This window comes from Agelaius phoeniceus, chromosome 16 (assembly GCF_051311805.1).
Source record: "Agelaius phoeniceus isolate bAgePho1 chromosome 16, bAgePho1.hap1, whole genome shotgun sequence".
Taxonomy (NCBI): Eukaryota; Metazoa; Chordata; class Aves; order Passeriformes; family Icteridae; genus Agelaius; species Agelaius phoeniceus.
Window position 1 is genome coordinate 15,603,103 of NC_135280.1, and position 16,789 is coordinate 15,619,891.

Genomic DNA, 16,789 nt, shown 5'->3' on the forward strand with positions numbered 1-16,789 from the left:
GTGTCTGTGTAGGGCTCTGTGTGTGTCTGTGTGTAGGGCTGTGTGTGTGTGTAGGGCTCTCTGTGTGTGTGTGTAGGGCTCTGTGTGTGTGTAGGGCTCTGTGTGTGTGTGTGTGTGTGTGTGTAGGGCTGTGTGTGTGTGTAGGGCTCTCTGTGTGTGTGTGTGTGTAGGACTCTGTGTGTGTGTGTGTGTGTGTGTAGGGCTCTGTGTGTGTGTGTGTAGGGCTGTGTGTGTGTGTGTAGGGCTCTGTGTGTGTGTGTGTGTGCGTGTAGGTGCTGTGTGTGTGCAAGTGGCCGCACGTGTACGTGACAGGAGCTCTCACACTGTGGGGGGCAGTGGCTGTGAGCAGCCATGGTGGTTCCGGGTGCGGGGTCAGTCCATCCCTCCATGGGCATGGTCAGTCTGCCGTGTCCATCTGTCCACCCACGCCGCTCCCGAGCAGCAGCACTCCACACCGGGCCCTGCCCTGGTGCCCTGGTTTTTGGAAGCGGGTGCCAGCTCCGTGCGTGGGAATGCGGCACTGCCGGGCCACTCAAGGGGGCAGGTGGAGTGCTCCCGATAAGGATCAGAGTGCCGGCGCTGGAGTGTGCTCACAGTGTATGGCTGCCCTGCCCGTCCTGCCCGCTGGCTGCCAAGTTGAGAAGGTGCTGCTGGTGCTGAGAGCACCAAAGTGGGGAAAGTTTGCACAGTGTGGGCAGAGGGAGGAGGAAGAGAAGGGTGGGGAAAGGGGACTGCGGTGGGGACACGGACAGCCATGGCTTGAGGCAGCTCTACTGAACAAGGGACATGGGGTAGCTTGGGTGCTGTGACTGCTGGGGGGTTTGGGGGTGCCCCAGTGGACCCAACCCGCCCCAGGCTACGACAGGCAGGAAGCAGAGCAGCCCCCAGCCACTGCCTTTTTCCAAATGATAAAGAGAAGAAATTCAGACATCAGAACAGGCTGCTGAAAGAAGTGTGGAGTCCCTGGAAGTGTTCAAAAATCATGTAGATGTGGCACTTCAGGACATGTTTTAGTGGTGGCCTTGGCAGTGCTGGAGGAACAGGTAGACTTGAGCTTAGAGAGCTTTTTCAACCGAAATGATTCTGTAATTCTATGATTCTATATTTTTGGGGGACTCCATGTAGCTGAATGCCACAGTGATGGCTTTGAGTATGACTGCTTTGGAAAACTGTGTTCCTCTCTGATCTTGGAGATTTGTAGCCACTTTCTGAACCCTGGCTAGCCCTTGGGAGAGGAGGGAATGTATTGAGAACCAGGACAAGGGTGAAGGTGTCTGGGTATGGGAGCAGGAATCAGCAGCATTGTTATTAAGATGAGGCCAAACAGAGAGTGGCGCTTGTGACTGCACTACCAGGGCCCCCTGAGCTGGGAGACCCCACTCTCCACCTTGGTGCCTTTGATCTTGGCCATGGCCAAAGCTGAATTTTGGCTCCCCAGGGCACCTGGAGCATGTCACAGCTGTGAGTGTGGCCCCAGATGGGGTGCTTGCAGTTGAAGTTCTGACTGTCTGGCCTGTACCCAGGTACCATCTCCTGCTGGGCTGCACTGGGAGAGACCTGGACCCAGTGCCCATCTTCAGAGCTGCAGCTGGGAGCCCTGTTCCTGCCCTCCCCCAGCCGGTTCCACAGACACCAGAGGAACTGAAGCTGTCTCCATGGGTGACTGAGCAGCCACCAGACCCCAGCAAAGCTTCCCTGCTCACACTCACGTCCTTAGCAGCACACAGCAAAGTTCATTACAGTGCTCAGAGGCAGGAAGGAGCTGCCTGGCTCAGAGTCGTTATCCCTCAGCAGAGCTACAAGAGTGTTTTGAGATGATGCAGGCTGGCCAGGCGTGGCCATGGCACGTGCCTTCCCTCCAAGCATGGCCTGGCCGAGGGCTCGTCCTCTCCCTGTTTGCTTTCCCTCATCATGTGTCACCCTTCTGCATGGCATCCTGCTGGTGGCCACCTCAGGAACGGTGTGGTCTTGCCCAGCATCTTTGTCATCAGGGGGCCACTGGCCCTGTCTCAGGTGAGGCCAGCAGCAAGCTGAGTAGTCACAGGTAACTGTGGGCCTGGAGAGGATCTGGGACAGTCATTGCCTGCGGTGACATGCTGGAACCTCATGCCAGCCCGGGCTGAGCCACCTGTCCACACCCCTGCTCAAGCCTGGGTTTGATCCTCCCCTGTTACAGCTGCCTGAGTTCTCCCCGTGACCTTCTCTGTTGCCTCATGCAGTGCCTCTCACTGCCTGCCTTTGAAGGAAGCTGAGCCATTAGATCAAAACAAAAATCTTGCCAAAGAAAGTATTTACAGGCTCCTCATGGTGCCTAGAACAGAAGACAGGAGATGTTGCAATGAGGTGTAGTGGCATTGCAGTGACTCAGCTCATACCCAAGGCTGGGAGTGTGCAGGAGACTCAGCAGGAACATGGGAGAAACCCAGAAAAAGGCAGGATCAGGCAGAGAGGAGGCAGCAGGGACAGCAGGGATTATACAGTGGGGAAGCACTTGCCTGGGGGATGTCCCTGTCTGACCTCTCACATGAGCCCCTGGAAGGAAGAACCAACCCCTGTGCCAAACTTGTCAACCCTGCTCCTGCTGCTGGCACCTGTGTCCCTGAGATCATGGCTCAAGCTGTTCTCCACCACCTTTCCTTGTTGGCTGTTATCACCCCCATCTCCCATGGTGTTACTCCCAAGGGGCAGCCACAGGGGCCATCCTGTCAGCAGCAGTGGGGACATCCATCCTGCTGTTTCAGACCATCTGGGTTCAGAAAACCCCAGCCCTGCTCACCCCACACATGGTTTCAGGGTTTAATCTGTGTTAAAGGTGCTGGCTGGCTCATGAAACCATCTTATCTCTGTGCATCAAGGACATCAAGGACCTTCCCTTCCCTGTCAAAACAACACCCAAAATGCAGGACAGGCTGGGGGGAGGGTATGTGCCAGTGAGTCCCCAGGGCAGCCATCCCAGGCTGGGCCTGGCACACGGTGCTCTGGCCCCTCATCTCTCAGCCAGTAGCCAAATGCAGATGTTGGGAAGAAGAACTTGGTTAAGTAATTCCTCTTTCAGTTTCTCTGCTATTGCCATGGCCCTGCCACCCTGGGCAGTATCCAGGCAAGAGATTCACTACCACTGTCCTTATGTGACCCCATCTGCATTGCTCCTTGCTCTCCATCCCAGCCTCCTGCTGCTCCCTGTGAGGGAGGACAGAGTGTGAGCAGGACACACACCCCATGATGCCCAGTGGCACCTTCCTCCAGAGCAGCTGGTGGCTCAGGGACATGCAAGGGCTTCCCTGGACACATCCCAGGAGTTGTGGTGCAGGGACAGACACACTGACTTCTGTTGAGAGCCTTTTCCATCTTGTCCTCATTTCTTCCCATCCTTAACTTTGCTGCAGTGCTGCACGGTGCCGCCCTGAGACTGGAGTGCCATTGCCCAGGACTAAAATGCCAGGATGGTGGTTCCAGTTAAAGAGGGTGAGTGGATCCAACACCTTCTCTTGGTCCCCCCACACTTGCCAAGGACAAGATGTCTTGGGCTTCTTTTCCCTAGAGTGGGGCCCCCCTTCCCTTTCACCACAAGGCATGCCAGCTTGCAGCCCCCTAATCTTGGCTGCCAGGTTGGAGTCTCTTGGTGTATCGCTTTGCCCTTTAAGTGCTGAGAAGATGCACAGTGAAACAGACTCCCCTTGGAGTGCTCAGACACAGGAAAATCTCCATGGGCTGGGAAGGATGACACAGGTGGAGGCTTTCCAGAATACCTGCTGCTCTTCCCAATCCCTCTTCTCCTCAAGTGTGATTTCCCTCTCTGCCTCTGCAGAGAGCTGGCACAGTCTCTACCCACATCAGCCTCCAGCAAAGTGTCCCGAGGGTGTCCCTGTGTTCCTGCTGGGGGTTACAGAGCTCCAGGTCTTTGACAGACCCTGGAGCACCACCAGCACGGAGGAGACATGGCTGGGAATTTCAGCAACCATTGCTCCTCTGTGCCTGGGTGAGCCTCCCGCTGTGGTGGGAGCTGGAGAGGCAGCATGGCCTGGGACACATGGGCAGGCTCTGCCTGCACTGCCCAAAGGCAGCCTGCTTGTCCCTTCAGCCCAGAGAAGCAGCTGGTGTCCCCAGGGCCACTTCCCACAGGCGTGCCAACAGCCAAGACCTCTTAAAGCTGCCGGATTGGACCTGGCAATTTGGAGCTGAAAGGGTTCCAAGGCCTCTCCCAGCACTCTAGCATGGCTTCTCAAGAGGCAGCACTTTAGGATCCAAGAGGTGTGTAAATGAAAAGGAACAGCCTCATTTCATTAAGAGGTTGAAGAACTGGCAGCTTTGGGCATTCTGTCAAGCTCAAAGATCTCTGCCAACACCTAAATCCGATAAGTCATGTGTTTGGGCTGCTGGCAGTGTGCTGGGAAGCCAAGGGTGAGATAAGGGAGACATAACTGAACTGGCACCAAGGAAACTCCTGCAGGGGGGAGACAGGGATCTTTCTGTTGCCATCCCAGCTGTCTGCACTTTCCCAGGGGCTACAGCAGCAGACTTGCAGTTGCACTCAATGATACTTGTGGGTCCCTTTCTACTCAGGATATTCTGTGACTCTGTCAGACCATCCTCAACACAAAAAGACCACAGGAAGACAGGTCTTCTCCTAAAAATTTATACTTTTCCCTCTCCCGAGAGCAAGGGAGAGTTAAAAATCCACCTGACCCACTGCTTTCGAGGAAGCTGGAACAGGGCAGGCAGTGCTGCAGGTTGCTGAGTACGGGGGTGGAATTTCAGCTTACAGATAAACCAGAGAAACTTGGGGGATAGAGGGAGCATCTCCATGAGAGATGTACTCTGGCTAAAGGAGAACAAAAGTGCAGTGCAAACCCTTGAAATGAAACCCTGGGAGGGGTTTTAAATGATAGTAATGGGTGAGATGGGTGGGCAGTGCAACAGGGAATCATCCAGAGGTAAATTCTTCCCTGTGAGGGTGGTGAGGCTCTGGCACCTCACCTGAGGACTTGAGAGCTGAAAGGTTCAAAGAACCAAAGCTTGACCTCGAGATCTGCTCTGTCCTGCTCTCCAAAGGCTCTCCAGGAGCCAGAGCCCTCTGCAGCCCAAAGTCCAGACTGGTTTTCAATGCCCGAGGTAGGAAAGAGGGAGCAAATTCCTGCTGAGACCAGGCAAAAGGTGCAATGCTGCAGACACAATCCCCTATGGAGTGACTGCAGGCACCCAGATTGCCCTGTTGATGTAAATTGCCAGTTATGAAATGGAGAAATTAGTTAATTTTTTCCCTTTTCATCTATTTATTATGGGTTTCTTTTTTATTGCAAATTATTACTTTCAATACAGCACTAAGTAGGATGGAGGATTCTCTTCTCTGATGCTGGCTTGGTGGCTCTTGAAATAAATCTGAAAGAATTGCCTTTTCTCACTATTTTCTGTCTGCCTTTCCCCATCACTCTGTTTTCCCAGTTTTTCTTGTGTTTTTGGGGGTCTGACATTTAAAGCACCCTGTATTTCTGTTTATTGTATGGATTCTTCTCTCCCCAAATTGAATGTCTTCAGGTCATGATCACTGTTCCCTAGGCAACCACCAATGAAATTATAGAATGATCAAGAATTAACTGTTGAAGTTTAAAAATTAAAATGGTAATTGGAAGACTTCATAAATCTGCTGAACTAAGGCATTCCCACCTGAGCCACTGGTTACTATGGAGGGCCTGGGGACAATGATCTTGGTTCAGGACTTAGGGAAAACAAAACACCACCCACCAGCCTGTAAAGGTAAATTCAAACAAATCTGATAAAGGGCTGCTTCCTTTCTGTCAAAATTCTGAGGGGATGCTTCGGTTAACAAAGGAATTGAGGCTGTACCTAGATGGGATGTGGGAAGAGCTGGAACTGAAGTGGTTTTGCAGGAGGCTGACAGTGGAGGTGAGGCAATTCAATGTTCTGCTGCTGCTTGCAATGCCAGAGGAAACAAGAGTGATTGTGGAGTGCAGTGACCTGACGGCCATGGTGGCAGGAATGGAAGAAACCCTCCAGCCTGCCCTGTCGCTCCTGACAGTGTCCAGGTGCTTCAAAAAAATCCCAGCAACCAGCTGCAGAAACCAATTCAAGCACATGCCAAGCTTCCCAGAGTCATTGGCAGAGTTCTGGCTTTGCTGGGAATTTTGTGTGCTTAGTGAATATTAGGAACACACCCTGGCGTTTGGAGCGATTGAGAAGGGGTGACCAGCCCGTGGCAGAATGAGGTCTGTGCAGGACATCCTACCTGGAGATGCTTCTTCCAAGCCCTGCATACAGCCCCATGGTGGGCTCAGTCAGAGGGTTCATATCCTGAGGTTTTTTTCATGCTGCCTTACACCACTCCTCCACCTTCCACCACCAGCATATGGAGTGCATTCCTGCTTCACACTAAACTTTTGTGGGAGCAGCTGCTCCACTCAGCTCTTCATGCAATGAGCAGTCACCTTCCAGGTCCCATTTGCTCCTGCTTGCACCCAGTGGTATTCCATGGCTCACTGCGATGGCCTCTGAAAAACACCTTAATATGTGCAATGTTCTGTGGGACAAGAACCAGGTCCCTACTGCCCTCACCCACCTCTGCTACCCCTTTGCTGCGGGGGCTCAGGGGCCAGGCACCTTCTCCTGGCAAACCCTGGCCTCAGCCCACCTGATGGGAAAGGTTTAAGTGCACCTACACCTCTTTTATGGAAACAGTGCCTGCTTGAGGTGTAGGATGTATACAAAAGATGAGATACACAGGTGCATACGCTGTGCCACGCATTAACTCCTGCACTCATTAACCTGTGATTGCCTGTTCTGCAGTCTCAGGATCCTTTCTCAGTAGCTCTCTGGTGTCTTTTATTAAGCAAAGTGAAAACACTCGGCCCCAGGGCAGCGCTGGGAGCACGGCCAGAAGGGATCCCGAGGCTCTGCCAGCCCACACCGGGGCGGCCTGACCACCCGTGTCCCTGCCCGGCCGGCCCACGGGAGCCTACGGCCCGCGGGACCGTCGTGAGCCCTGGTGCCCCCTCACATTCCCGGTGCCCCCTCACATCCCCGGTGTTCCCTCACATCGCCTGTATTCTCTCACAAGCGCGGTGTTCCCTCCATCGCCTGTATTCTCTCACAAGCGCGGTGTTCCCTCAGAAGCCCGCATGTCCCCTCAGATCCCCGGTGTTCCCTCACGGCCCCCGTATCCCCTCAGATCCCGAGGTCCCCTCAGGCCCCCGATCCCCCATCTCAGCCCCGCTGTCCCGCCAGGCCGAGGCGCGGCCCGGGGGGCGCCTGCGCCGTGGCGGTGACGGCGCGGCGGGCGGGCCCGGGCTGCTCCGGCGGGGCCATGCCGGGCAGGAGGGTGCGCGGGCGGCGCGGGACGGGGGCAGGGATACGGACACAGACAGGGACACAGACCCCGGAGCGGCCGCGGGCGGAGCTGTCCGGCGGCTCCCCTAGGTGCTGGGGGCGGAGGGAGCGGGGCGGTGGAAGCGGGGCGGCGGACGGGCTCTGACGCTGTCCGTGTCCCGCAGGCCCGGTCCGTTCTGCCCGCAGTGCGGGCTCGCCGTGCAACCCACGTTCCGCTTCTGCCCGGCCTGCGGCGGGAGGCTGCCCGCGCCGCCCGAGGAGCACACCGAGCCCGCAGCGCCGGTCCCGAGCCCGCCGCCAGCCCCCAGCCCCGCCGCCTCCCCCTCCCCGCGGGCGTCCGCGGCCCGGCTGGGGCCCCGCTCTCCCCGCAAGCCCCGGGCCGGCCCGGCCGTGCCGCTCCCGGCGGACACGGTGCTGACGGACCAGGGAGGGCGGCTGTGGAAGCTGGTGCGGCTGCTGGAACAGGGCAGCTGTGGGCTGGTGTACGAAGGTACCGTGGGGCCCGCGGCGGGCAGAGGGAGGCGAGGGGCGCGGGGTCACCGGCTCTGGCTTCGGCGACAGCTGCCGGGACATCCCGAAACCCCCAGAGGCCGCGGAGTGGGTGACAGCGTGGTGTCCGCCGGGCTGGCGGTGACCCGCAGGCTTGCAGGATCATTCATACAATATTCTGAGCTGGAAGAGACCCGGAAGTACCCGGGAGTCCAGCCCCTGGCCCTGCACAGACACCCCAACAATCCCACCCTGGGCCTCCCTGGCAGCGCTCTCCAAACACTCCTGGAGCTCTGGCAGCCTCGGGGCTGTGCCCATTCCCTGGGGAGCCTGGGCAGTGCCAGCACCCTCTGGGGGAAGAGCCTTTCCTGATATCCAACCTAAACCTGCCCCGACACAGCTCCAGCCGTTCCTCACTGGGCATCTGCCAGTCAGCCACTCTGCCACCAGCATAGTATCAAGCCGAGGCCACACTGCTCTGTTACTATAAAATGTCCATTGTTGGGGCCACACTTCCTCTTTCTCTTTTAGGTCCAAAAGCTATTTGCTGGCACTGTACAGGAGTTCCTGTGCTGTAAGTGGTGTCAATACCCACTAAATGTCAATTCTCAGTGTATTTTGGGGCCAAAGAAAGCAACCACACCACATAGGCTGCTTCTCAGCCATTTAGTGCTGAAAAGTGCTGATTTTTTCAGTCTAGTTGTAAACTTCCAAAGGGGAGTTTTTGTTCTTCTCTCATTAATTTGGAAGCTGTCCAGGAGGAATTTTTTCCATTACCAAGTTTTGCCTGATATTTGGCTTTACTTTCTTTTTCATTATTCAAGCTGTTGCATAACAAAGTCTAAGCATCCATCTATGTTTTTAAAAAAATGTGATAAAAAGGAAAATCAGTAGTGGAGAGTGCTTTTATAGAAGTAGGTTTTAGGTGATGAGCAGCAGGTAACCTGTGGATAGCAATTGGTCTAAGAGCACGAGAGGAGGAACTGCCCTGAGCCAAGTCATGGGTGCAAATCCTTTTGGATAAGGGAAGCCACACACAACTCTAACATCCAGACAGAGCAGAGGGACTTGGCATCCCTTACAGACTTGTCAAACCATGGAGTGAGCTGGAGGGAGTGCTTGGCAAATGAATTTGGGGATGCCTTTGAGATTCTACTAATGATCTATTCTTCACATACTCCTCAAAGCCCCCCCATACTGTAGCCCTGCCCAGATGCTTCTGTGACTTAAGCAGAACTGCACTGCATGTCAGGGTGCTGAGCTCCTGGAGCAAGGTAAGAATTATTTTATAGTGATCTGGGAAGGCGCTGTCACAGAGGTTGCTTTGCAAAGCTCAAGGGAAAGAAGCAGAGGATGAGTTAATCCAGCTGCACAGGCTGCATTTAATGATGCACAACCTCTTTTCCATGCTCCTGTAACCACATCTGTTCCATCCTTCCACAGCGCAGTCAGCATCTGGAACCTGTCCTCAAAAGCAAAGCTACTCCCTCAAACTTGTGAGTTTTGATCTGTTTGGGTAAGGAATTGTGCATAGAGTACTGTGTCCTGACCTGTTGGGCTGAGAGTATGTGAGAAATTGGGAGAGAGTGGTCAGAGAGGCCCCTGCTAAATTAGGAGATGAATCTAACCTGAGGGTGTTGTGCTGGGATTTCAGTTGGCTTTTCTGGAAAGATGTGAAGAAAATGGATATGAGGATTAAAAAAACCCTGAAGCCTTAATAACAGAAGGCTGCTGCTTTGATTGACCAGGCTCAGGAACCTGCAGAACTGAGCTTGGAGGTGTGAGGTGGAGATCTTGATTAGGGAATGTCAGACTGTCTTGGTTTGGAAAGACAGGTGCCTGCTAAGGAAAGCAGGAGCCTACCCTGAAGTGGAAAATGTAAACCCCCTCCCTCCAAATTGCTATAAATTTTAAATTAAGGAGGCTTTCAGGCAAAAAAATGTGGGATCAGGAATGACAGTTCTTTACTAGGGAAGAAAATAAAAAGATAAAATAAACAATGCAGTAAACTAAAACAACGCTGACAGAGTCAGAACACAGCCTGACACCCTGTGGGTCAGGGTGTTGGTAGCAGTCCCATTGGAATTGTGGCTCAGCCCTCCTGCAGTGTCAGGGGTGGTTCTGCTGGAGCAGGGATCCTGTAGAAAAGGGTGGAGTCTTCCTGTGAAGATCCAGTGGAAGAGGCAGCTGCTGTTCCTCTGGGGAATCCAGTGGAGAAAGGCTGCAGGTGTTCCAGGATCTCCAGATTATATCTGGGTAGAATGCTTGGCTCTCCCCTCTGGGCTCACATCTCCCAACGGGATGCTGTAGTTCTTATCAGTCATGCATCAGTCATGCAGTGACATTCAATAGTCCGTTATCAGCTGGTGTCTCCCCAGAGGGAAGAGTGGTTGTGGAAGAGATAAGAAAAACTGCCCACTTAACTGAAGACAGCTGCCATACAGATGGCAAATAGAATACAAATTGCTTGACAATCCAGGACACAGACCAACTTTTCTCCTCCATGGGAGGCGTGCACACAGCCTGCTCAAGTCTGGGGAAACTGGAGAGGTTGGAATTTGGTGCTGTGCTGGGGCTGTGTAAGAGCTAGCATGGAGACACTATGTAAAGCCAGAGCACACTTTGACATCACATAGGAATTATAGTTGGAGTGCCAAGCCAGCTTTCCAGGTACTTGTCAATATCTTGGGCTCTCCAGAAATGTGTTATTTCCAGTAACATCTGTTCTGTTGTGGAAATTCAGTAGATTGATTTTCAGTAGCTCACGAACCAGAGCTGAAAGACTGTTTTCTTATCTACTGTGGCTCTTGGGGGTTGCTGGTTTGTAGGAGGGCCAGTGCTGACTGATGGCTCTGTGGGGCTCTTGCATGCACTTGGATAATCCCTCTGCCTTTTGTTAGAGGAGACATGTAAGAGGATGGAGAAGGAATACAGTGTGGATGAGAAAGATCTGCTAAGTGCCACAGACGGTGGGAAACTGTAATCAATCTGTAGTCAACACTCCCAACTTCTCTGTTTTTCTTTTGGCTGCTTGGTGGTCTGCTGAGCACTGTGGAGTGTGATATGGCACATGAGAGCATTTTGGCTCTGGGGTTTGATGACCCACATGGGCTCACAGGCAAGATGCAGAGTGAAATACCCTTCTGGGACATGGTCTGTGCTGTCTGCTGTTCCTCCAGCTTTGATACCAGTTTTGTACCAAACCAGGTAGAATATAACACTGCTGCTTTCTCCCATGCAGGATAGCAGCTATCCTGAGTTAGTGTTGAGTAGATATGTGTGTGTAGGCAAACACAGACATTCTGAGTGGGAACTGTGTGCAGTTGAGGTAACTTGATGACAGCAATACCTCAAATGTTACTAATACAGACTTTCCTGTCTCACTTTCTGACAGCTAGAATAAATGTTACAGCTCTCTGTAGAGACTTGTGTGTTTGTAGAAATGCCCTCATCCCTGCTGTGGCTACGAAGGTCACCTCTGGCTCCTGTTAACATAACAGCTGTGGGACCACAGCTCTCTCCATGCTGTGCCTGGGCTGCACTGCCTGGCTGTTGTTAACCCTCAGACAGCTGTAAATGGGCTGCTGGAAAGGCCCAACCTGAGATGGCCCCTCTCCTATTTGTGCTGATACTCAGAGTTGATGTGTTTGTTAGGGACAGCATTAAATAGGGAACCAAGACACCTGAGCTCTGCTCTCAGCTCTGTTAGTTGATCTTTGCTTTCTTTAAAATGAGCAGTTAAGGTCTTATAGCAATCTTACCCAAGCTTTCCTTTCCAGCAGGATGTGTGTGGCCGAAATAACACTCCTCCCTGTTCCTTTTAGGATGCCAAAGATGGGAGGATCTACAATGAACAGAATTTCTTCCAGCGAGCTGCGAAGGCAGGCACAGGTTGGTGCTTCTTGTGAGGGCAAGGACTAAGGATAACTGGCATTCCCTTTCATCAGTTATGTGAATCTCTTGGAAGGCCAGACTAGGATAAAATAATCCCCTGCTTGGTTAGTGCCAGAGTGCTGAGGAGTTTGGTCAATGCCAGTTCTCCCAGCAGTCTGTGTGCTGTAGGACAGTGCAGTATGAGCACAGCTTTCTTGTGCTCCTCACTCTGCCTTGATGTGTCTGGGAGCTGCCCAGCCCTGCAGCCTATCTCCCCTTGGCTCACCCTCCTGTCCCTCTTCTATGGGTGGTTCTCTCAGCAGCTCTCTGGTATCAACTCCATTGATCCCAAAACTTGAGCAAGAACAAAGCCGCCCAGAGAATGTAGGCAAGGGGGATGGAAGAATTTATGTCAAATCTATACTTCTGGGAGAAGTGTAAAAATCTGCTTGTCCCTCATCCCCTCTCTCTCCCCTCTCCTTGTTTTCCCCAGCCCTGTAGCAATCCCATGCCATAGCCTGCTCTGGTATTCCCAGAATCTTCCCTGCTCCATTCTTGTACACATGAGACTGGAATTCTTGGGACAGAGTCAGGATGAGAGGCCACTGTCAGCTCTCCAGGGCAGAGCAGACCTTCAGAGGAGGAGCATCACTAACTCCTTCCTCCTGGAGCTCCTCAGCAGCATCTGCTGCACTGTCCTCTTCTCTTGTAGTGGAGAAGTGGAAAAAGTGGCATTCCATGCCTCTGCTGGGCATCCCCAACTGTGTTGGCTTTGGACTGCATGCAGACAGCTACAGGTGAGGTGACTGAACCCTTGGGCTGTCTGAGCATCTCTGGCTTTCCCTCTCCTCTGCTTGCTCTCCTAGTCCTTTTGTCATTGCCCCTTGGGCTCCTGACTTTATGCACTGCTCCTATCGTGTGTTAAATAGTTTGCCTCTCGTTGCTTTGTTTCCTTCAGTCCTTGTGTTACTGGTGAAGTTTCTGCTTTTGCTCCTGCTGCCCTTCAGGCCAGAGGACACCTTATTTTGGTCCTTGACACTTAACACAAAGGAGAGATTCAGGCTGTGTGTCTGCAACACATGACAAGCACACCTGTCTCCTTTATAAAAGTTTTCTTTTATCAAAAGTCAAGGAAGTGTTTCCCCAGGTCAGCTTGGAGTTGAAGTGGGGTCCAATGGATCACTTGGCAAGTGTCTGTTGCAGGGTCTCCAAACCAGGTAGGTACTGCAATGTGCAAAGCCCTTTTCTCCTGCAGGTTTTTGGTGTTCTCTGATTTGGGGCGATCTCTTCAGTCGGTCCTGAGTGATGGCCTGCACCTGCTGAAGGAGAAGGCAGCTTTTCAGATTGCAGTTCGTGTGGTATGTGGAGAACCAATCCTTCCCAAGGGACTTTTTCTGAAAAGACTTCTAACTTTCCTCTGGATCTCCCAGAGGTGTTTTAAAGCTGGTCCAGGGGCTTGGGTGGGGTCTCTAAACCTGCTGTAAACTTCAGTAGCATCTTTTGAGCACTGTGTCACCTTGAAGGAATTTAGGATAAGAAGAATGAGAAAAACCTGACCTTTAAACTTGAAGGCTGTGAGATGTGGTGTTTTTAGTGCTCATCCACATGGCCACAGGGAGCTGGGGAAGGTCCAGCTCAGTGACAGCCAGGGTGCTGCAGGAGCCTGCATGGATCTGATATGCTCCCCCTGTTTATTCTCAGCTAGACTGCCTGGAGTACATTCATGAGAATGAGTATGTGCATGGGGACATCACTGCTGAGAACATCTATCTGAACCCAGCAGACCTCACACAGGTAGGGAGCAGGAGCAGTGCTGCCAGGAAAGGGCACTGGAGGTGGCATGGTGCCTTGGGATAAGGCAGCCTCCAGGTCCCTGCCTTGGGCAGGGCAGCAGAGCAGGCTGGACAATGCTCGAGCAGGAGCTGTGGGGCAGCCCTGGGGGCTGCTCTGCACTCAGGTGGGTGCTCTGTGCTGCCCTGCAGGTGACCCTCGCTGGCTACGCCTTCGCGTTCCGCTACTGCCCCGGGGGCAAGCACGTGGCTCGGCGCGAGGGTAGCAGGACCCCTCACGAAGGCACGGTGGAGTTCATCAGCCTGGACAGCCACAAGGGCACAGGTGGGTCTGGTTTGTGACACGTGCTGGGGCTGCTCCTGTGGTGGTGCTCCCTGGAGCTCGGGCTCCCTGCTGGCACTGCTGCTTTCCAGGCATTCACATGCACCAGGAACTGGGTCCCTCTTTGGGCTGTTAACTCCTGCCTCCTGATGGCTGCTGTGTTGGGACTTGCCAGGTCATTCAGTGATTGCAGCAGGGATGTTCCTGCTCCATCTGGAGCCTTGGCTGCTGCAGGCGTGTGGGGAATAGAAAACAAGGCCCTTCGTGCTGGCTTAGCAGGGATCTTTTTCAAGCCAGACAGGATCCCTGCCCAAAACAGATTTGCAGCAGGCTGTGCTCTGACCTTGAAGCAATGAGAGCTAGAAAGGCATTTAAATCATAGAATCACTTTTGTTGGAAAAGACCTTTAAGATCATTGAGTCCAGCTGTAAACCCAGCACTGCCAAGGTCACCACTAACCCAAGTTTCCAAGTGCCACATCTACATGACTTTTAAATCCCTCCAGGGATGGAGACTCCACACTATCCTGGGCAGCCTGTGCCAAATTCTGTCCTTCTCCTGGTTGGGATGTGACTGCTCTTTCACAGTGTTCAGGAAATCTTCTTCCAGATGCTGGGAGGTGATTCCTGAACTATGTTAGCAGGCTTCCAGGAGTATTGATACCCCAGAGCACATCCTCATGAAGCTCCTGAATTTCTTTACTTCTGCCCCTTCATGAGTGACGTGTGAATGTCTCATGTTTCCCATCAGGACCATCTCGACGGAGTGACTTGGAATCTCTGGGCTACTGTCTTCTGAAATGGCTCTGTGGCATTTTACCTTGGTCTGATGAGCTGGACAAAGTAAAAGCCGTGATGGAACAGAAAGAAAGGTAGGAGAAATCATCTATTCTTCTGGGAAATGCTCAGCAGGAAGCAGTGAGGGGGGTTTGTGACTGAAATGCCCAGGTCACAATACACTGTTGGGATGTGGCAAATCCCACAGCCAAGGCTGAGCCTGGCCTCAGGGTGTTTGGTGAACCCCAGGTTCTGCTTCATCCAGAACATGGCCAGCTGAATTCAGCCTTCTAGGATTTTTTTTGTCAAAGCCAGGTGCTCAGGTGCCTACTCCATTGCCTCTCCTTCTGACAGGTACAGAAGGGATGTGAGATGCCTTCTCCAACTGTGCTTCAGGCAGAGATCCATTCCAGGTATGGGCTTGCTCTCAGTGGCAATGGGACTCAGGGATGAAGGACTGACTGTACCTGAAGCCAGAACTTTCTCTATGCTGGGGTGCTGGTTCAGAATGGCTTCCAGTGGTGATGGCGACCAAGCATTGCATGAACTGTCTGGCAGGCTGGGAACAAATCCCTGGTTTTCTGTGCAGAAGAATGAGGGCTGCTTTCCATGATCTGCTTTAATGAACCTTGCTGAAGGGAGAGCTGTGCTGGTGGGTTTAGAAATGAAATACCTGGGGCTAGAGGACACTTCCCCATCCCATTTTGTTGCCCAGAGAAGCTGTGGCTGTCCCATGCCTGAAAAGTGTTCAAAGGGTGGAAGGAGATGGACTTCAAGGTCCCTTCCAACCCAAACCCCAAACCAGTTGGTGATTCTCTTTTATTGTATAATTGGGTGATTCTTTGAGCTTTGTATTAGCCTTGGTTTGGTTTTCCTCTCTGCAGCTGCCTGGGGGGTGGGTGAGCTGGCTGCAGGACAAGCAGCCTGAAATGGCCATTTGGCAGCTGGAGTTTCTGTGCTGCTCCCACAAAGCCTTTCCTTGCAGATGCCCTGCAGAACTACCTGGAGCAGGTGCTGGCCCTGGAGTACGAGGAGAAGCCTGACTACGCGGCCTTGCGGCAGCTCCTGGGGAAGCCACTGGAAAAGATGAAAGCTTCAGCTTACGACTGCGTGGATGTCCCAGTGGTGCCCTGAGGTGAGTGCTGGCACCTCCTGCGTGTGCCCTGTGCTGCCACCGGCAGGTGAGGACAGAGCAGGCTGGGCTGTGACATCTCTCCAGCTGAAACCAACCTGCTCCTCCTGACATGGCATTCCCTATTGATACTGATCCAGTGCTGCACAAAGCCAGGCTTAGCCTGTGTTTCCTCAAGTTTTTCTGGAAACACTTCCCCAGGAAGGAATACAACAAGGGTTAATAAAGCAAATGCTGAAGGAGCTGCAGGGCTATGGAGGTGATAACAAAATGCAGACTCAGGCCATCTGGCAAATTTTTTTTTTATCTGAAGATCTGGGCTGTAGTTTTTGCTTTTCTCTCTCAGCCTGTAGCTCTGGTTCTAGTGCCCACCTGCTATTTTAGCCATGAGGCACCTCGAAGAGTGTGGCTTGGTACAGAGCCAGATCTGGTTTTAGTGCAAGGCTGCATCAGCCAAGGCTCTGCATCCAGCAGCAGGAGTACAGAGTCAGCTCTTCACCTAATTTCCTCCTCCTGGGAAGGCATTCAAACTGATTCATCTTCCCCTTTTCTGCTTTTATTTTTTTCAGATCAAGGAAGAGTTTAGAGCTTTCTGCAGTGAGGCCTTTCCCAAATATATTTTCACTTTTACCAGTTTTAGAATGAGAGGTTTTTGTAAGCGTTTTCTTCTCCTGTTAATGTGACCCAGTGCTGAAGTTTGAGCTGCTGCTGTACCAAATTAATGTGAAGAGACTCCTGCATGGCAGATCAGGGGAAGCAGTAGCTGGAGAACTGCAGTGAAGCCACCATGAGCCAGGAAACTAAATCAGGGATTTTCTCTTTTGAATGAGAGTGGCAGTACATGGTTTTGTAATAAACTTTGTGGACAACCACCCAAGGCTGCTCTTGTTTATTTGGAAGATTCAAGGCCTCTCTGGAATTGCTGTTGGGTTGTGAGGGTGATTTGAGCCCTGTGCTCCTTGTCAGATTTGTGTAAATAGCCTTCAGGCAGTGCCACTGCAACCTAACCATCAGAACTCAGCTCAGAGCTAAACCCTGACCTCATCCCAGCAGTTCTCCAGGCCTC

The 16,789-nt window shown here is 52.7% G+C and overlaps 1 protein-coding gene across 1 annotated transcript; it reads left to right on the top strand.

The window, feature by feature from the left end:
• Positions 1–7,247: 7,247 nt before the first annotated feature.
• Positions 7,248–16,595, top strand: VRK3 (VRK serine/threonine kinase 3). The gene is made up of 12 exons (XM_054643656.2): positions 7,248–7,431; positions 7,506–7,831; positions 9,274–9,326; positions 11,655–11,721; positions 12,416–12,500; positions 12,959–13,061; positions 13,405–13,497; positions 13,686–13,818; positions 14,566–14,686; positions 14,946–15,004; positions 15,577–15,726; positions 16,293–16,595. The coding sequence occupies exons 1-11, from the start codon at positions 7,319–7,321 to the stop codon at positions 15,723–15,725; spliced, it is 1,302 nt and encodes a 433-aa protein (XP_054499631.2). The 5' UTR covers positions 7,248–7,318; the 3' UTR covers position 15,726; positions 16,293–16,595.
• The last annotated feature ends 194 nt before the right edge of the window (positions 16,596–16,789 follow it).